Below are 18862 nucleotides of genomic sequence, written 5' to 3' on the forward strand. Positions count from 1 at the left end.
AACCGTATATGGAATCAAATCATATACCGGAAGCGTCTGCTCAGTTAATGGAAGATATCTACGATGAATCAAAATTGAAAGGTCATAGAAGGAAATTAATCAATACTACGAATAGGATCATACTATCAAATCATTACAAAAAACTAAGAGAGAAGATTGTTGAAAACTTCGCTCAACCAGACAACACTGATGTTTTATTTAAGGAATCCACTAGCAAATCGTTAAATATCCCGTTTCAAGAATTTCTAAATCCCCAACAGCCAACCCTATCATACTCCAATATTTATATAAGAAATTCAATAGAATTATTAGTGCATTCATTAATAACCTCAATATTGGTGGAATTCAATCTACGCTGTGCGTTCAAACAAGAGTTCCGTGATCAAGAATATTTCTTAAAAGAAGAATCATATCTTTCGAAAATCCCCGATGAAAATTTAAAATATGAAATACTTAAAATATTGACAAAAGTATACCAACTGGAAGAGCAGCCAAATTCAATTGAGGAATTTGTCAAAAGTCTTGATCAAAAATCGGTTGATTATTTATTAGATATTGACTTAAAACAAAATCCTCAGTTTGCTTCATTAGAACAGTATCGAGAGGATTTTAATTTTATTAAATCTTCGAGGTTTTTAAATTATTCCAAGTCAGATGTTTCAAGGTTTGTTAAAAATGAATGTGTGATTAGCTTCAATCTGGTTGAGATAAATAATAATGAATATTTAACCAAGTTTAAAAACATTTTTAAAAGCTATGAATCAGATGATACTAAATTTAAGCACCTTAATTTATTAACCAAGTTAACCAATGCATTAATTAGTTCTAGAACTTATACCCCCGATTTAAGCATATTCAAATATTTGTTAGACAAATTTGATCAGTATGGTTTATTAAACTATCAAACACTAGTTGTTGATTCTTTACCACCATATCAATTCATGAGATCAGTTTTATCAGATTCAAGCCAAATTAAGTCTCCAAAAATAGCTCAATCATACCAGGCATTAGTTGAGGAAGACCCAGAAATACTAACTTCCTTGTTGAAATACTACGTTAAGCAAGATGATGCGAAAGGATTCAAAGAGTTATTACAGTACTTCAGATTGAACGAAATTAAAGAGAATAATAAATCTTTATCCAACTCTGCCGCTGCCCCCTTTTTATCCAAATCAAGATTTTCAAGCAAATTCGCCGAAATCATGCCCACGATTACTTTCAACTGTTCAAACCCTTTACTAATTTCAAGCGAAGTTATATTAATTGCCATTGACGGTTGTATAAAATTTAATTTGTTTGAATATATCGATCTAATATTTAATAAGAGAGTAATTTATTCAACAAAAGAGAACAATAAAATCGCTCTCTGGTTGGGGAAATCTTCGAAGGTGTCAGAAACAGAACAAGCATTATTAATATCAAAAGGTTTAACTCTAAATGAGTTTGAACTGAAACTTTTCAATAAGAAAATTTTCAGCCTTTTATTACAAGCAAGTGCAAAATCAAATGACTTAGGAAGAATCATGTGGTTAGTTCCTCATCTAAATGAATATTTAAAGAATAAATTACAGAATGACGACTGCAAAAATCATATTGAATTTATTAAGCATCACGTCGCGAATAACACTGAAACGTCAGAAGAGTTCACCGCAAAGGATTCTTCGAGCCCGATAGATCTAGAGTTCATTAGAACAATCTACAATACCTTAACGATTTTGAAAGTCGAAGGTTTGGTATTGACTTACGATCGTATCTTCGACTTTAAGTCGATTGTTAAGTAGCAGTCACGTGACTCTCATCACTAAAATTTCAATTTTTTTTTTTTTTTTTTTAAATAATTTTTTTTTTCAATTTTGAATCATTATCTTCACAACCACCACCACAACACCCAGTTGAAGACGTTCAAGAGACTCCTAGGCAGTCAAGACGATCCGCAAAAATAAAACAAAAAATGAAATTCTTAACTACCAATTTTGTAAAGTGTGCAGTTAAAAGCTGCAACGCATCAACAGAATCATTCCCATTAAAATACACCGAATGTGAGTTAGCACAAGAAGAACAGGAATACAATCCTGAGTTTCTTTGTCATATGCTAGAAAGATTGGATTGGGATGCAGTCGTCAAGGTGGCCAAAGATTTAGGCAATGATCAATTACCTCCAAATAAACCAACCGAGTTAGACCCAATAATGGAAGATGACCAACTCATCTTAAAAGATTTACACGCTTTACTAATCGAAACTCAAATCTTAGAAGGGAAAATGACTTGCAATAACTGTGGCCATATCTACTATATCAAGAACTCCGTTCCAAACTTCCTTTTACCACCTCATTTATGTTAAATAGTCATGATCTCTTAGTATGTACCATAGCATTATATAATTTAAGTCCCAGCATCACCGTCTTGTAAACCCAACCGTCATTAAGACCGTTGGTATCTCGATAGCATCCTTAGATCAACGTCAACTAATAGAGCTATACTCCCACCCCGTACACCTTAGCAAATATTGGCTGAGTTCGTTGCTCAAAATTGGCTCTCCTTTAAATTCTTTTTTTTTTTTCTTTTTTGGTGATGAATTTTTGTTGGAGAAATCTCCAATTTCATTGAAAGTGCCAGATTCAATCTTAGTCCTTGCTTTTCTTCTTGTTCCTATTCAATCCTTTGAAGTTTACCTTTGGTTTACCATCTCTCATATTCTGATCTTGAGAAGTTTGGTGTTATCCATTTCTTTCATCAGAGGTTGTGTCAAACCAGCATTTTTACTGACACATAATCAAACCGTCATTCAAGACCATCACCAGATCTTGCTACTTTGATAAACACATTAGTTTTTTCAAGAAATTGAAGGGTTTTCTAATTACTCGTTCGTTTTTAAACTCTTGCCCCAATCTTCCTGTCACTTGTCTTTGTTCTCGTGGCTTATCGGCAAGATCCATCATTGTTTAAAGCTCATTCATTTTGTACATTTTGCCTAAAAAAACAAAATACAAAACAAGTCTATAGAGACTTTTAATTATCGACTTGCCAATAATATTGAATTATTGATTAGTTACTAGAATTTGAATTGGAGGTTTTCAGGTATCTATATCTTAATTGCCTTGATTTTTAGCCAATTATGGTTAGCTTACACCAGCCGGTCACTCATTCGTCAAATTATTCAAATATGAGTTCAGGTACTAACTTGAAATCGATTTATTCTAATAATCAACCCAGAAACAATCAATTGGGACAGGATTTCTCAACTGAATACGGGTTGAAAGCTCCTCCGGTGATCAAGTCTAACTATGATGAATCAAACGAGTCCACCCATTATAGCTCTTCTAGAAACGGTCACAGCCATTCTGATAGTCACAGTAGTAGCTTGAGTAAAGAAAGTCAAAATGATTATACTGGTTCAAAAACTTTGAATAGATCAAGATCAATTTCAATCACAAAATTCCTATTTAATAACAAGGAAACTAGTCAAACTCCAGAGTCAAATTATTCATCTCTGAATCAGCATAATGACTCTATTGAAAAGGATGATGACCATTTAGAAGATAAAAAACAACCTAGTTTTATAAAATTGAAAAATTTTTTCAAATTATCATCACCTTCTCCAAGCATACATTCCCATGAAAGTAATCATTCCAGCAATAAAAATTCAAATTCAAATCTCAACTCAAATGCAACTAATACCTCCAATACAGTAAGCACTCCAGTTAAAAATAATGTTAACTCTCATGGCGATATGTTTATTTCTCCAGTTATTGACAGCCCGGACAAAGAAACGTCGCCAACAAAGACTCAGGAAAGTCCAAGTGTCATGAGACGTTTCATGCTCGGAAGGAAAAGATCAATGTCTACACCTAATCATAGCAGGGTTAGCAGTAACACCAGTAATGGTTTGGAAAATAATACGAAACCAAGCTTAAATAATATACAAATACCTGAAATCAAAGAAACTGCACCTCCAAGTTCAAACAGTCCCTTAGTAAATTCAAATTTATATTTTGCTCATCAAGGATTACCTCCTCATTTAGATTCGAGCAATAATTTAAATCCATCAAATATAGAGGAGTCTGCTTTAAATAAAGGTGATGTGGCAGTTTCTCTCAGACACAATGACTCTGTGTTTTCATTGAATAATCATAAAATTTCTCCTTCGACCAATACCAAAGATGATCTATTAACTACTCCAGATATCTTGAAACCTCCAAAAATTCATACCTCTTCCTCTTCCCAAGGTTCCTCAAGCGAAGAATCAGTAGCTGAAATTCAAAATGCTCTGTTTTCTCGTAACAATTCATTATCCTTACCTCCTTCTCCTTTGAATCATTTATCAGCTTCTCCCTCAATGAATTATGGTAGCTCAAAAAATAGTACCACTACTCCAGATCAAAGAAATTCCAATTTAGATTCAGAAGCTTTAAGTCCTCCTACCCCATCCACCCCTTTCCAAAGAACTTTAAGAAGAGTGGCTTCAGCTCCTTTAGTTCATAGATTATTAAACGATAATTCCATAAAACCACCAGCTTCAGAATCATCTGTTCATCATCTTGGTAATGATGATGAATTTGATATCAATAAGCACATCGGTGAATTGAATATGCCAAGGAGTAGACCAAGAACATACACTCAAGGTCGGATGTATTCTCATTCTGCTACTAAGATTATGGAAGCTCAAGTAGATCAAGGATGTTTTGAAAAAATCAAACTTCTAGGAAAAGGTGATGTGGGTAAAGTTTATCTTGTTAAAGAAAAAGTTTCATCAAAATTGTATGCAATGAAAGTATTAAATAAAAAGGAAATGATTGAAAGAAATAAAATTAAGCGGGCGTTGGCCGAACAAGAGATTTTGGCCACTTCAAATCACCCTTTTATTGTTACTTTATACCATTCATTTCAATCCCGAGATCATTTATACTTATGTATGGAATATTGTATGGGTGGTGAATTTTTCAGAGCTTTACAAACTAGGGAGACAAAATCGATTAGTGAGAATGATGCAAAATTTTATGCTGCAGAAGTTACTGCTGCTTTAGAGTATTTACATCTTATGGGGTTCATTTACCGTGACTTAAAACCGGAAAATATATTATTACATCAATCGGGTCATATTATGTTGAGTGATTTTGATTTATCAAAACAATCCGAAAGTACTAAAAATCCAGAAATATTCTTTAGCAAGAATTCTCACGGTTTATCAAATGGAAATAATGGACCAACTCTTGATACCAAAGCATGTATTGATGGATTTAGAACGAATTCATTTGTTGGTACCGAAGAGTACATTGCCCCAGAAGTTATCAGAGGTAAAGGTCATACAAGTGCGGTTGATTGGTGGACACTTGGTATCTTCATTTTTGAAATGTTATATGGAACAACTCCATTTAAAGGTAAAGATCGTAAGAAAACTTTTGGTAATGTTTTGAAGAAGGATGTTAAATTTTTAGACTCGCAATCAATTTCTTCAAATTGTAAGAGTTTAATTAAAAAATTATTGATCAAGGATGAAACGAAAAGATTAGGATCTAAGACTGGTGCATCGGATATAAAGAATCACATTTTTTTCAAAAACACTCAATGGGCATTATTAAGAAATCAAAAACCACCTATGATACCGGTATTGACCAAGGCCAAGAGTCAAAATCAATTATCACCAAAAAATTTTGAAGCAGACGAAAATGCAGATTTGAAGAAGTCCCCAGATTCAATCAATGCTAATGATGATCAGGACATCACGAATGTAAAACCTAGTAATCCCGATGATCCATTTGCAAATTTTAGTTCGGTAACACTCAATTATAACGAGAATGAGGCTAATGATTCATCTGTATTATACAGTTCAGATAATGCAATTTATACTAGTGTTTCTTATACAATGACGAATAAAAATGGAGTTAGTCCTAGAAAACAAAAGGGATTTCTCCAGCGATGAATGTTATATAGTAATGAAGTGACATGACTTTATAAATTTTTTTTTTACTTTATGTTTTGTAAAGGTTTTTATATATTTTTTTTTTTTTTCTTTCTTCTCTGTTCGTTTTAATCAATGGTTAAGAATGATTTGAGTGTAGTACAAACAATGTGTTATAATTGTAATTTTTATTAAAAGTATCTATTGAAAAAAAAGATCAAAGAAATGAAGTACTAACCGAAAATTCATAAGACGGATTAGAAAGGCAAATAAATATTATACAAGACCCAATGAAAGGGTTAATTCAATTGAATAAGGGGGGCATAAGTCGTTTTAAATATTTTTTTTTTAATTTGAATTCACTAGTTTTTTAATCCTTAACAGCTAACCAAATCGATAATACTTAATTCAACAGCGGCACATTGAGCAGCAATGTTTTCATCATATAAATTGTAGAAATCACCAGAAGCACATTGGTAGAAGGTAGTTTGATCACCTAAGGCTAATAAACCTTCAGAAGTAACTGACCAACCAGCGGCGTAGATGGAACCTTCTTGAGGAGGAGGACCATCGAATTGGAATTGTCTATTAGCAACAATGGCACCAATTCTACCTTTAGAGTCAGTTAAAACGGAAGATTTCAATTCCATGGATAAAGCACTGGAACCCATACAAGCTTGAGGGATGTTACCATCAGATTTATCATCAGCAGAAGCAGTTTCAGTTGATTGTTGAACTTGACCATCACCGATTTGAGAAGCAACGTTAGCGGAGGTAGCAGCAGTTTGGTGTTGAATTTGACCATCACCGATTTGGTTAATAACGGAGGCGGTTTGTGCGGTTTGATGTTGGATTTGACCATCACCGATTTGGTTAATGACAGAAGCAGTAGTTTGAGCGGTTTGATGTTGAATTTGACCGTCACCAATTTGGTTAATGACAGATGCAGTAGTTGGTTTTGGAGCAGAATAAGTTTCAGAAGTTTGTTGTTGAATTTGACCATCACCGATTTGGTTAACAACACCGTCTCTTTTAGCAGGAGCGGAAGAAGCAGAAGCAGAAGCGTCAGAAACGGTTTTAATAGAAATACCGAATTTATGAGTGTGGTCAGTGCTAGCACCAGTTGGAGCAGAACCGGTTGGGGTTAAAGTAGTCCAAGGTTCAGAAGGAACAGTGGCAGCCAAGGAAGTAGCAGCGAAAGCAGAAGCAGTAAAAACGGTAGAGTATTTCATTGTGATTATTGTTTATTGATTAAGTTATTGAATGATTATTGAATGATTATTAAAATCCAAGAAGATAATTTGAGATCAACTTCGATATTTATACAATTTAGCACTGACCTCAGATCTACGACGATCAAGTGTGCTGGTCAGTCTCAAGCCTACGTAACCATAGAACTATCCGAATCACCCAAACATGACCCTGAAAGCTGGCTAGGATCAATCAAATCAATAGATGCAACCGAAACTAAGCTACTGAGAAAAACAAACATACACCTTGCTTGCGGTCACAAGCACAAACTGGTTGAGAACCCCTTGATCCATATTATGATCCATGCTGGCCATATGTCGTATAAATAGTAACCCGACATAGCTTCATGTCATTTTCTTAGACTTGACATGGCTGGATTGTGTTTGCAACTGCCAAAACACCAGTTTTTGTGTTGTTGCGAAAATGAAATTTAATGGCTGGTAACTTGTTTTGGGACATCGGCGCACGACCTGACATCAGTCTGTTTCCCCATACAAATATTTGAAAATAGGTTATCAAAACAGACCGCTTGGATTGGGTTCTATTGATCAGCTACGATTAACGTTACTGTAAACAAGCGACTGGCTGAACCTAGCCAGCAAGCGGACCGTTTGTTAAGGGTCCGAAAGCCTCTTTTTACAACCATATTGTCATTCGGCCATCAAACTTAGAACAGAAATAAGCTCAAGACGGTGTCTCAGATCAAAGACCCGTTCACCGAAAGGGAGTCCAATCCACAAACTCGTCCTCTGGGAACTATAGATATCGGCATGTCTGCTTTCAAATTGACAATGGTTTGCGTTCAAAGTTACCAGTGGAATACCCTAACAGCCCTAACAACCCTAACAATAAGTAATGTTCACGAACAGTCACGAACAGTCACACACAGTCACACACAATCACACACAGTCACACACAATCACACCCAGTCACACCCAGTCCCAGTCAGACACATAGATTCAATCACAAATAGTTTAATTGAATATTTGCAATCCAAAAAGCCCGTACACGACCCGTTTTGCTACTCAATTTGGTAGCAAAATGCAGCACAATTTTTTTTTCTCCTTCGGTGAGAGCATCAGACTGACGAAGTATTTAAAGAAAAAAATTTTAAGTAAGAATAACTAGCTGGATCCTGTAGGAAAACATAGGGATAGAAGATGCCAGCGACGCGTCAGCAATTGGACACTTTATTAGAGTGGGCATGCGAGAATGGGACCAAGATCCATTCTGAAGTAAACTTTGAAATTGGGATTAATGGAGTTGGAGCCTACTTCAATAATAAAAGCGGAGGTGAGGTTGTAATACAAGAACCATTAATAAGTGTGCCTGAAAGCATTATGATCACGCCCAAGTTAGTGACAGACTATTTTGCTACCACTGCAGAAGGGAAAAAGTTAATTAATAAAGTTAGTAGTGTTGAACTTTTTAAACTTTTTTTAAGTAAATTTAAAGACGGAGAATCCCAAGAAGAAATTGGAATTAAATTTAAACCATTTTTCAAGATATTACCAAGTGCTAAAGATTTGAATATACCTTTTTTCTGGAAAGAGAAAGAAACTGCATTATTGCAAAACACGGATGCAGAATTCTTCTTACAGAATAGTCTAACTCTGCTTTATGAAGGATGGGTGAAAATAAGTCGAATATTGGGTGGGGACCCTAAGCAAGAGTTTAGTCTTGATGAATGGTATAAATGGACAGAGAACGATTCGGGTGACTGGTTAGATTTCCCAAGTTATGTTTGGGCTAGTTGTATATTAAGCTCACGAGGATTCCCATCAATTCTTATTGAACCGGGAGTGAAGGAAGAGAGATTAATCTTGGTGCCTATAATGGATTTAACTAATCATGTGAACGATGCTCAAGTTAAATGGATACCTAAATTTGAAAATCATACCAAATTTATTGATTTCAATGCTCTTGATAAGTTCCCCAGTGGCAAACAAGAAATTTATAATAATTATGGTAGTAAGGATAATCTAACTTTACTTTTCGGTTATGGTTTCATTGATGAAAATAATAAATATGGTAAAACAACCATATCGATGCAATTAGATTTGAATAGTGTTAACAAAGCAATATCTTTAGGAGTTGCCATACCAGATAAGCCACTACAAACGTTCGAAATCTCCCATGAGCAGCCAATCAATGAAGTATTTCTCGATATGATGCAAGCTAATTTAAAATTGGATTATGAAATAAGTTTTAAAACTCATCGCACCAAGTTAGAAGCCATCGAACAAATGCTATCAATCTACGAAGTTAAATTAAATCAAATGAAACAAAAAGATGATTTCAAAAAAGTCAATAATGCAACCGTAATCAAAACCATTAAAGGATACAAGAAGTGCCAAAGATTGTTAATACAAAAATCTTATGACGAATTAAACCGATTATTGAAATCAAGCTTAAAAGAAAGTAAGGCAGTTTTATTCAAGAAAATATATGCCAATGATGGAGAATTTTCGCGTTTGGTTGAAAACTTTTATCAATTTGCAAATTTGGAAGAGTCTAAACACCAAGATTATTATGATTATATAGTAATCTTGTATATATTATTATCTAAAGAAGGTTGGATTAAACAAAAACTAGGTCAAATGAGAAAAATCATTGGTGAAATAACTCCGGCCGATGAAATGCGGGAAATATACCAAAATAAAATGAAAATTCCCCAAATAGCAAAAGAGATCACCATTGACGAGTGGTTTATTGCCGATAAAGTGTACGATGTAATGGTTTATACCAAGGTATCAAATGGAGAAACCTACTTGATAAATAATTGAACGAAAAAAAAAAAAATAAAAAGGAATTCCGACCCCTAGCTGCAATGCACCTTCGATGACTAGACATAATTCCGGTTAATTACCTACATTACATAAAGCATTATGATCGGTTAACACAAAAAAATATCCGATTGAAACAAATAATAAATAGAATTAATAAATAGAAGTTATAAATAATAAATAGACTAAAGTTCATCTCTTACGTTAAGTAACTTGTTTAATTTTTTGGAATCAACCCCATCACTGATTTTGGTTTCCCATGTTCTCAATGGAGAAAAGGGACCTTGGGCTAATTGATAATCGTAGAAGCCTTGCATGATACGTTCTTTTGAATTTGCAACAAAAGGACCATGTTGAATTGAATTTTGATTTAATTTTAATCCTCCAATAAGAACAAAATCGGCTTCTTTTGATCCAGAAGGAACTTCACCTTTAATAGTATCACCATCCATATTGAAAAATAAAGTATCGTATTGATGATAAACTTTATCATTGATTTTTAAGTCACCATCTAAAATATAAAGGAAAGTATTGAAATTAGGTTCAACAAATTGTTCAAAATTAGCCCCTGATTTAACTTGGTAATGATAATAAAACATTGGAGTATAAGCTAATTCTTTAAGTGATTCAACATTACCAACTTTACCACTGATGACTTTAACTTTAACTGAATCATCTTGGTAAATTGGAATTTCGTCATTTCTTAAATCTCTATATCTTGGAGTTGATTCTTTCAAGTCATTTGGTAAATCAACCCATAATTGCATACCAACAACATTTGATAAATCTTCTTGTTTAACTGGCATTTCACTATGAACAATCCCTTTACCAGCAGTCATGAATTGTAAATCACCAGGATTCAATACACTCAAATGATTATTAAAATCTTCATGAACCATTTGTCCTTTAGTAATATAAGTGATTGTTTCTTGACCTAAATGGGGGTGATGAGGAAATCCTGCGTCTGGCAGAACATTGAAATGATCCAACATTAGGAATGGATCGAAATTTCTCATCTTCATATTCCCAATTGAGCGGCGGACTCTGGCACCTGCACCTTCGGATTGCTCAATTGCAAGCATGCTCTTATAAATTGTACGTAATGACACCATTATTGATAGTTAGATTGTGTTTTGATAATTCTTTGAAAAAAAAAAACAAATCTAATTCGTTTCAAAGGACCCTTTTCTCCTTATATACCATTAGACATTGAGATCTTTGTAAAAAATTATTAATCTGCTCTTGAGTAATGCATTATGAATAAATCTCTAATAGATTAGTCATGTAGCAAGAATGTCGCGCGTCCCCCAAAGTGTGTAAGCGATGAGTAATGCGACATTTGCAGGGTCGTTTTCGGAGAACTTGCCAAACTCAAGACCCGTCCATCAGCCAGCTAGTGCCACGTGACGTGGCGAGAGCAGTCGGAAAAAAGAAAGCCTTCCGCTTACATAAGCCTTCATCGGATAATAAGAAAAGCAGTGAAAAAAAAAAAAAAAATATTCAAACAATCAGAACTCATGCAGGAATTAGCGAAACAAACACTAAAAGAAAGCAAAGATGCGCTCCTGCACAAATCGCAGACAAAATCTTTTGGCTGTTCGTATCTCCACACCACTATATATCTGAGTTATAAGCTCTTTTGTACGTGGTATGCATGAAAGCAATTTGGATTGACGTTAGATGATTTACAAAATGTAATCTGCATAACTCTGATTAAAGCTATTTAGCTCATCAAGATTGAAAAGCAAAAAGAATAAATCAAGTAGAGGCGAGCTCATCAAGATTGAAAAGCAAAAAGAATAAATCAAGTAGAGGCGAGCTCATCAAGATTGAAAAGCAAAAAGAAATACGGCAAGGAGAGGCACCAGTAACCAGGAAAAAAAAAGAAAGAAAAGGCAGAATAGGTAGAAAAGGCAATCATTCTTATGAAAAATAAATAAGGCCGAAAAAAAAAAAAAAACTAATTCATCAACACCGAATTGAAACCAAAAAATAAAACAAAAATAAGAGACCATAAAAGTGTCGATCTTTTTATTTTATTTACATATTTTTTTATTTTTATTTTATTTTTTTGTTTTTTTTTTTGTTTTGGCTGGAGATTTTCATTTTTTTTTTGTTTTTTTTTGTTTGGTGATTATTATTCAGTATTATTTTTCCTATTATTTTTAAGTTTTTGAAAGTTCGATTTTTTTTTTTTTTTTTTTTTTCTCTTTTAATTTAGAAATGTTATTATGAGTATAAGAATAGGATAGATTGTTTCTTGTTTTTCAAAAGTCGTGAACCTAGTGAAACAACTAATGAGTAACTCCAATTACCAGCATAATATTTTCAATATTAATGAAGTGCCGTTTCAAGAGGTAGACCAAACTGAACAAAATGACCAAGTACCAGTGCCAGTACCAGAGGTCACGGGACCCGTCCCATATTCGGAGAACTACCAAGTTCCCCCCATACAGCCGGTTCAAATACCCTCGATACCGTATTCATCATACTCGGTGAATGCCCCGAATATACCAATAATGAACCAAGTTTCAGGACACAACCAGGTGCACCAACTATCGATGAACCAGGCTCCGATACCGATGAGTCAAGTGACCATGAACCAGATGCCTATACAGAAAACAAATCCAATACAGAATAGTCAGATACAAAATAGTCAGATACAAAATAGTCAGATACAAAATAGTCAGATACAAGGTAGCCAACTACAAGGTAGCCAACTACAAGGTAGCCAACTACAAGGTAGCCAACTACAAGGTAGCCAACTACAAGGTAGTCAGATGCAAGGTAGTCAGATTCAAAGTCAAATATCAGGGCAAGCACCTCAAGGATTACCTCAAATACCTCAAGGATTACCTCAAATACCTCAGGGAATACCTCAAATGCCTCAAGCACCTCAAAATCAACCGGTCCAGAACCCAGAGCCGACCGTGCACCCAGTACACCAACCAGTACCACCGGTACATACAGCACCAGCTCAACCAATACAACCAGGACTGAATCAAACAGGCATTCAAATATCACAGACAAATCCGATACAAAACGTACCTAGCCAAACAACACAAGTAGACTTGTCATATAATGATTTATATTACCAACCAATAAAATATGATAATCATTTTAATTTCAATATGATAACATCACAAGCACCTATTCAACTACCAGTTCAACAATCAATACAATCACAAATTTCGCAAACGCCAATCCAAACCCCAAAAAGAAAAAAATCCAAAATAATGATCAACGATATGAAACCGGAAACCGCAGCAAGAAATAGATGTCCAATTTGTCAAAAACAATTCAAAAGACCGAGCTCTTTACAAACTCATATTTATTCTCACACCGGTGAAAAATTATTTAAATGTCCTTGGGTTGATTGTGGAAGATTATTCAGTGTTAAATCAAATATGACTAGACATACTAGAATTCACGAACGAGACATGAAATTCAATACTTCATCGAATAATACAAACAATAATGTACCTTGATAATTCCCATGTAATATAGACCTTTGCATTTGCATCAACAATTACCCATGTTTGCATTTTTCCTAATGTAATGTTTTTCATTTTAATTCATTACTTGATATAATCCATAATGGTACCATCAGTACTTGTACTCATATGTACTCATACTCATTAACTTCACAAACTTCTTCATGTGTAACAATACTCATCTTCTACTACTCATATCCCTTTTTTTGAACTTGTACCTCTAAAACTTGCAAAGAAAAGGGCTGTTAAAGGTTTTGTCAAAAAAAAGATCGTCGATTTTTTTTTTTGTCTCGTTTTCTTTGTTTTGTTTCCCGAGCCACGGGTCAAGCCCGCGCAACTTCCCCATCTGGAACAAAGCGCCCGGGGGCACCACCGGTCGTGCGCTGCTCCCCTCCTCCGTAACCAGCGACAAACCAATTCTATCAGAATACCCTTTCCAAAGACAAAATAGAAAAAATAGAACAAAAAAGTGCTATCGAAAACTGTGTATTAAGGTACTGAACATGCTTCTTTTTCCGAAAATAGACAAAGAGTTGGCGGTGTAATGTAAACCATCAAGGTATCGGGATAGTACTCAATGCTTTTCGCCAATCATTGTAGTAACACGAAGCTTTTACGTACACGAATTGCATTGGATCAGCAGTCGATCCTCTTTGTTAACTCATGGAATTAATTTGGCTAACTAGGTTTCACTAACCCGGTCTAACTTTATTTTACTCATAGGTGCTTGCACATAGCCTAACACAACCAACGGTTTCTGTAAAGACTAATTTCATGAACTTAGTGCCTTTGGTGCAATTCCCAACGTGATTAGAAGGAAACTTGTCAAAAGACAACGAAAAAAAAAATATCAAAAGAGACAAAAAGAAGGTAAAAAAATAAAACAAAACAAAATAAAAAAAATAATAACAAAAAGTCGTTTGCTGGTCAAAAAATATAAAACACCCATACACCAAAGAAACGAGGAAGTGCACCTACCAATAGCCTTTCGTTCTCGGGCCCATACACCAGACGCTACTTTTCGACCAACCAAAACTCGCAGTTTTATAATCTAAAGCCATTAATACATACCTACTAAAATTATTCAATCACTATTGTATAATGGCTGGTCATATTGCAAGATATATTCGTCATGCTCCAGTAGCACATCCTCATGTGGATGCCAAAATCAAATGGGCATCCAAGTTCTTGGGAGCCACCATGTGGTTTTACATTTTTTATAGGGTTAAAGAAGATGGACCAGTAATGTTTGGTCAAAAATTACCATTTGAACATCATTAAATTTATATAAAATTAATACATTATTTATTTACTTGAAGCAAACTTCATTTTTGTAATCTAGTCTTTGCTCTAGTTTTGAATTTACCTCGAGCTCTATTAGAACGAGATCCTCGTTCTAATAATCGTTTACTACGAATCAAATTATCTTCGAATACTTCTCTTTTAATTCCAGTCTTTGGAGAATACTCAATAGCATCAATAGATGGTTTTTGTTCTCTTGACTGTGGGGAGCTTGGTTTTTTAAAATTAAAGTTGAATCCTTGACTTTTACAGTACTCTAATTTGAAATTCCCATATTTGGTTAGTTTGAAAATCATCATATTAAGCTCTTTTTCTTTTTCTTCTTCTTCTATTTCTTCTGCTTCTTCTTCTTCCATTATTAAATTGGTTAGATTAAAATGCCATAGATTGTAATATGCACTGAAATAGTAATCATTGATTTTTTTCAATATTTGTTTTTGTATCTCATAATTTTCTTCCACTTCCTCTTCCTCTTCTTCATCTCCAAATGTTAATGGTATTATCTTATCGTTAGTCTCATTAATCGAGATGGGAATTTTATCGAATATTTTTAATCCAATCTCAATCGTTTGTCTCAAATTGGTTGATTCTTCTTTGGGATATTGTTCTAAAACTTCTAAAATATGCTTTTTAACCACTACCCATAACTCTCCTAAAATTAATCTTAATCTTGAAAATTTAGATCGATAATTCTCAATATATCCCGCAGATCCTCCCATACTATCAACGAAACTCATCCCATTCCCCATAACTGGATATCTAAAATGTAATCCTTGACTTATCGTAAAATTTGCGTGAGTTATAATTGCTAAATGTTCCAAAATTGGACTCTTAATTATGGGAGCATAACTTACAAATATATTAATGCTCTCTTTAGCATTCATTTCTTCCTGGATCATCATATATAATTGGCTGATCTGCGTTAAAGTAATCCATAAATCTCCAACTTTCCCACTTAAATATTCATAATTGAGATTCCCATGATCAAATAGATTATGTATTTTAACATTCCCACTAATTCCGTATATCTTGATACTTGGCTGATTTTTATTAGGGTTTATTATCTCATGAATTTTCAAATGATCAATTATATATAAGTTAGGTATTTGATATTCTCCAATTTGAAACTTATTGATAATCTTTGGATCATCCAATGGGCCAAAAGTTGTATAGACTGGACATGGCAAACTTTTGTGTCCTTTTAAATATAATTCCATATCACTTATCGGATTATTTCGTAATTTATTCGTAAATATTTCATAATCCTTATCATTGTTATTAGCATTCGATTTAATCGTTGATAAATTATTCAATTCTTCCACTAACCTGGAATCTAATTTCTTAGAAAACGACACAATCTGCTTTAAGTAATTCAAGTCCTTATAATCTTCAATTGTCTCTTGATCCCAAAATCCAAAATTACCAGTATGAATTATATATTCAACCGATTCATTATAAACTTGGTGGATTGCTTCGAAGTTCCCTTGTACATCTGATATTGCTGCTATCCTCATCGAATCCTTCCCCAGCATCGGTACAATTTCGGCCTTGTTCTATTTTACTCGTGTGTGTATAAAACCTGATTTCGAGGGCCCCAATTGATTTGATAAGATTATCCCTTGGTTCCTAATATTTAGGTCTTTTTTCGAAAAGTGCGGGAGAAATCATCAACTTTTTGTTACTTCATCAAAAGACAACCAATCCTCTTTTACTCAACCATTTCAATATGATTGAACCTCCGGAAAGACTCAGAAAAGCCGTCATACAAGGTAACCTACCTATAACCAAACGACTTTTATCAAGATTCCCTGAACTTTGGCTAAATGTGGATCCAAATCATAAAGGTTGGTGTAATTTACACTACGCGTCATACCATGGGAACTATTTGGTTTGTTTCCATCTTATATCTTTTATAAATCAAAATATCCGAGGATTGAAAAACGAAACTTATTCCGCTACTAAGGATATGATCACTTTTGATGAAATGACCGTCTTACATCTACCGCTAATTAATCATCACTCTCAGACATTACATTATTTATTACAGGAATTCCCAGGTAACTTATGGTTGAATTATCCCGGTGGCACGTTAAAGCAAACTCCGTTACATTATGCTTGTATCTATGGGTTCAAAGAAGGTGTTACTTTGTTATTGGAGTTTGGCGCTGATTATAAAATTAAAGATTTAAACGGTAATACTTGCCTACATCTTTGCTTCCAATATGGTCATTTTGATTGTCTAAAAGTCATAATAAAATTCTTACTATCAAATAACTTGAACAATTTATATCACAACGAGTCTGTTAAGAACTTGAACAAGGATAATTTGGTGTCAAATTTTGAAAAATTCGAATCAATAAAAAATTCAAATGGCTGGTGTGCGATTGATTATTCTTCTTCTTTCCAATTATCAAATGATTATTCGAATTTCAAATCAGAAGTAATAACCAACTTATCAAACGCTCCTTCAAACACTGACATTTCTTCTTTAATTGCCAACCATATCACTGATCCAAGTACGACAACTTCTAACATGAGTGGCCATCCTTCTACATCTTCATCGGCATCTTCATCTTTATATCACTGGAATAATATTAACAAATCCCAGACCTCAATCTTGGAGAATAAAGTCCTATCGAGCCCAATTGTTCCTGTGATTCAATCCACACAACAGCAAACTCTGAATTTAACTCGCAGTTTATCCCACAACCCTCAAAAAAAATTATCAAAATCATCAAGTATTTCTAATTCCATTAATCAATCGAATGGCTCGAGTATAAATGATGTTAAAATTGATAGTAAAGTTGATAAAACGAAAAAGGGTAGAGCTCATTCTCAATCATTACCAACAACTACCCCCTTTCCTGATATTTCATCTAGCAATGAAGAATCTCAGGATGATTCAGAATTAATCAAGAATTTATCCAACGACAAGATTAATGTTAGAAAAAGAGCCAATACGTCTTACAATTATGAAAGACCAAGTCCTATCACAATCTTCCCCCATTCCTCATTTACTTCTCCAAGAAGTCCTCAAACTCCAACAAGCATACAAACTCCTTTAACTAAGACTCCTTCTTTAAAGTCTTTTACTATTTCTCCTCTGGTTAGGACAAATAAGGATCTGAATGAACAGGAAGATGTCAACACCCATGTTTCCCCTCAATCGGCTATATCAGTCAACTCGCCAATTCTTTCTTCTTCGGGACGTAAGAAGAGTAATACTTCATTAAATCATATTTTCACCTCTAACTCCAACTCGCATAAATCTCTCGAAAATACCATTAATAATTGGCCAAAAGTTGAAGAGGTAGATAGCATTGCAGATTCAGGAGCAGATAGACAATTACAATCTATACCATTGGAAGATTTAGAGCTGTTACCTGCACCACCTCCTAGAAAACAATCCCTGCCGGGTTCACCCGTTTTACAACCACCAGCAAAGACCACCAAAACCCCTGAACTTCCGGGAACCCCTTTAAAGACCGGGTCGAGAAGATCCTCAGTTTCTGCGTCTTCGCAAGCAGCCAGGATTGCATTTCAAAGCAGTCGCTCACCTTCCACCGACCATCATCAGTCATCGCGTCGCCCTTCTCTTGGTCAAATTTCCACATTACAAAGACGTTTTAGTAGTGGAAGCCCTAGTCCTGGCTCTGGCGGATCCCCTTTACTCAGAAAGACAAGGTCAACTAATGAAGTAGCTGTAAATTCTCCATCGAGCTCTTCTTCAAGACCTTCTTCAGGACCTTCATCAAGAACTTCATCAAGAACTTCATCATTAAGATCCCCGTCTTCAACAAACAGCAATTCTCCATTGCTGGAGCCACAGAAACAACTCAAGAGACAAAGCCTGCTACGCAGGTCTTCCTCGATTTCTACCTTAGATTCGGATGACTCGACTGCAAGTACTATCCAAAACCATGGGGCTGGTGATGATACCTTAACCGCAACCCCAACTCTTCTGTTGAATTCATTGCCATCTTCCCGTCACCGCTCAACGGACCTGGTGAATCATCTCCCTCTGATTCCTTCTCAAAGTGCAAGTAGCGTATCCTTCAATAGAGTGAGATAGTCTTTCAAATAAGTTCAATGAATTTTTGCATTCGTTACCTTTTTTTTTTTTTTTTTTT

At 34.6% G+C, this 18862-nt stretch overlaps 11 protein-coding genes across 11 annotated transcripts; 8 read left to right on the plus strand and 3 right to left on the minus strand.

Moving 5' to 3' along the window:
* Positions 1 to 47: 47 nt before the first annotated feature.
* Positions 48 to 1781, plus strand: HYPBUDRAFT_110753 (uncharacterized protein; the record flags this gene model as incomplete). Its single annotated transcript, XM_020218780.1, has 2 exons — positions 48 to 361; positions 521 to 1781. The coding sequence occupies 2 exons, from the start codon at positions 48 to 50 to the stop codon at positions 1779 to 1781; spliced, it is 1575 nt and encodes a 524-aa protein (XP_020075499.1).
* A 170-nt stretch (positions 1782 to 1951) lies between these two features.
* HYPBUDRAFT_149302 (RNA methylation protein) lies at positions 1952 to 2341 on the plus strand (the record flags this gene model as incomplete). Its single annotated transcript, XM_020220192.1, has 1 exon — positions 1952 to 2341. One exon carries the CDS (start codon positions 1952 to 1954, stop codon positions 2339 to 2341), a length of 390 nt encoding a protein of 129 aa, XP_020075500.1.
* A 1413-nt stretch (positions 2342 to 3754) lies between these two features.
* Positions 3755 to 5899, plus strand: HYPBUDRAFT_92793 (serine/threonine protein kinase; the record flags this gene model as incomplete). Its single annotated transcript, XM_020223900.1, has 3 exons — positions 3755 to 4226; positions 4326 to 5624; positions 5691 to 5899. Coding segments are annotated over 3 exons (1980 nt in total), but the record flags the coding sequence as incomplete, so codon positions are not given.
* A 377-nt stretch (positions 5900 to 6276) lies between these two features.
* On the minus strand, positions 6277 to 7131 carry PIR1 (beta-1,3-glucan linked protein; the record flags this gene model as incomplete). The annotated part of the gene is made up of 1 exon (XM_020218791.1): positions 6277 to 7131. One exon carries the CDS (start codon positions 7129 to 7131, stop codon positions 6277 to 6279), a length of 855 nt encoding a protein of 284 aa, XP_020075502.1.
* Positions 7132 to 8310: 1179 nt separating this feature from the next.
* Positions 8311 to 9936, plus strand: HYPBUDRAFT_149305 (SET domain-containing protein; the record flags this gene model as incomplete). Its single annotated transcript, XM_020220193.1, has 1 exon — positions 8311 to 9936. One exon carries the CDS (start codon positions 8311 to 8313, stop codon positions 9934 to 9936), a length of 1626 nt encoding a protein of 541 aa, XP_020075503.1.
* A 185-nt stretch (positions 9937 to 10121) lies between these two features.
* Positions 10122 to 11048, minus strand: HYPBUDRAFT_149306 (pirin family protein; the record flags this gene model as incomplete). Its single annotated transcript, XM_020220194.1, has 1 exon — positions 10122 to 11048. One exon carries the CDS (start codon positions 11046 to 11048, stop codon positions 10122 to 10124), a length of 927 nt encoding a protein of 308 aa, XP_020075504.1.
* A 1185-nt stretch (positions 11049 to 12233) lies between these two features.
* HYPBUDRAFT_149307 (uncharacterized protein) lies at positions 12234 to 13424 on the plus strand (the record flags this gene model as incomplete). The annotated part of the gene is made up of 1 exon (XM_020220195.1): positions 12234 to 13424. One exon carries the CDS (start codon positions 12234 to 12236, stop codon positions 13422 to 13424), a length of 1191 nt encoding a protein of 396 aa, XP_020075505.1.
* An 884-nt stretch (positions 13425 to 14308) lies between these two features.
* HYPBUDRAFT_12142 (uncharacterized protein) lies at positions 14309 to 14711 on the plus strand (the record flags this gene model as incomplete). The annotated part of the gene is made up of 2 exons (XM_020219262.1): positions 14309 to 14614; positions 14654 to 14711. A coding segment is annotated over one exon (177 nt), but the record flags the coding sequence as incomplete, so codon positions are not given.
* On the plus strand, positions 14309 to 14753 carry HYPBUDRAFT_153283 (uncharacterized protein). Its single transcript, XM_020221458.1, has one exon. It carries the CDS (start codon positions 14532 to 14534, stop codon positions 14709 to 14711), a length of 180 nt encoding a protein of 59 aa, XP_020075507.1. The 5' UTR covers positions 14309 to 14531; the 3' UTR covers positions 14712 to 14753.
* Positions 14754 to 14755: 2 nt separating this feature from the next.
* On the minus strand, positions 14756 to 16353 carry HYPBUDRAFT_12143 (uncharacterized protein; the record flags this gene model as incomplete). Its single annotated transcript, XM_020219263.1, has 1 exon — positions 14756 to 16353. Exon 1 carries the CDS (start codon positions 16262 to 16264, stop codon positions 14756 to 14758), a length of 1509 nt encoding a protein of 502 aa, XP_020075508.1. The 5' UTR covers positions 16265 to 16353.
* Positions 16354 to 16451: 98 nt separating this feature from the next.
* HYPBUDRAFT_153284 (uncharacterized protein) lies at positions 16452 to 18861 on the plus strand. The gene has a single exon (XM_020221459.1). It carries the CDS (start codon positions 16459 to 16461, stop codon positions 18802 to 18804), a length of 2346 nt encoding a protein of 781 aa, XP_020075509.1. The 5' UTR covers positions 16452 to 16458; the 3' UTR covers positions 18805 to 18861.
* Position 18862: the final 1 nt, after the last annotated feature.

The sequence above is a fragment of the Hyphopichia burtonii genome, assembly GCF_001661395.1.
Source record: "Hyphopichia burtonii NRRL Y-1933 unplaced genomic scaffold HYPBUscaffold_5, whole genome shotgun sequence".
Classification (NCBI taxonomy): domain Eukaryota; kingdom Fungi; phylum Ascomycota; class Pichiomycetes; order Serinales; family Debaryomycetaceae; genus Hyphopichia; species Hyphopichia burtonii.

Bases quoted from the DNA above. Each gene is read 5' to 3' on its own strand.
- HYPBUDRAFT_153283 (XM_020221458.1), top strand. From the start codon at position 14,532: ATGGCTGGTCATATTGCAAGATATATTCGTCATGCTCCAGTAGCACAT.
- HYPBUDRAFT_153284 (XM_020221459.1), top strand. From the start codon at position 16,459: ATGATTGAACCTCCGGAAAGACTCAGAAAAGCCGTCATACAAGGTAAC.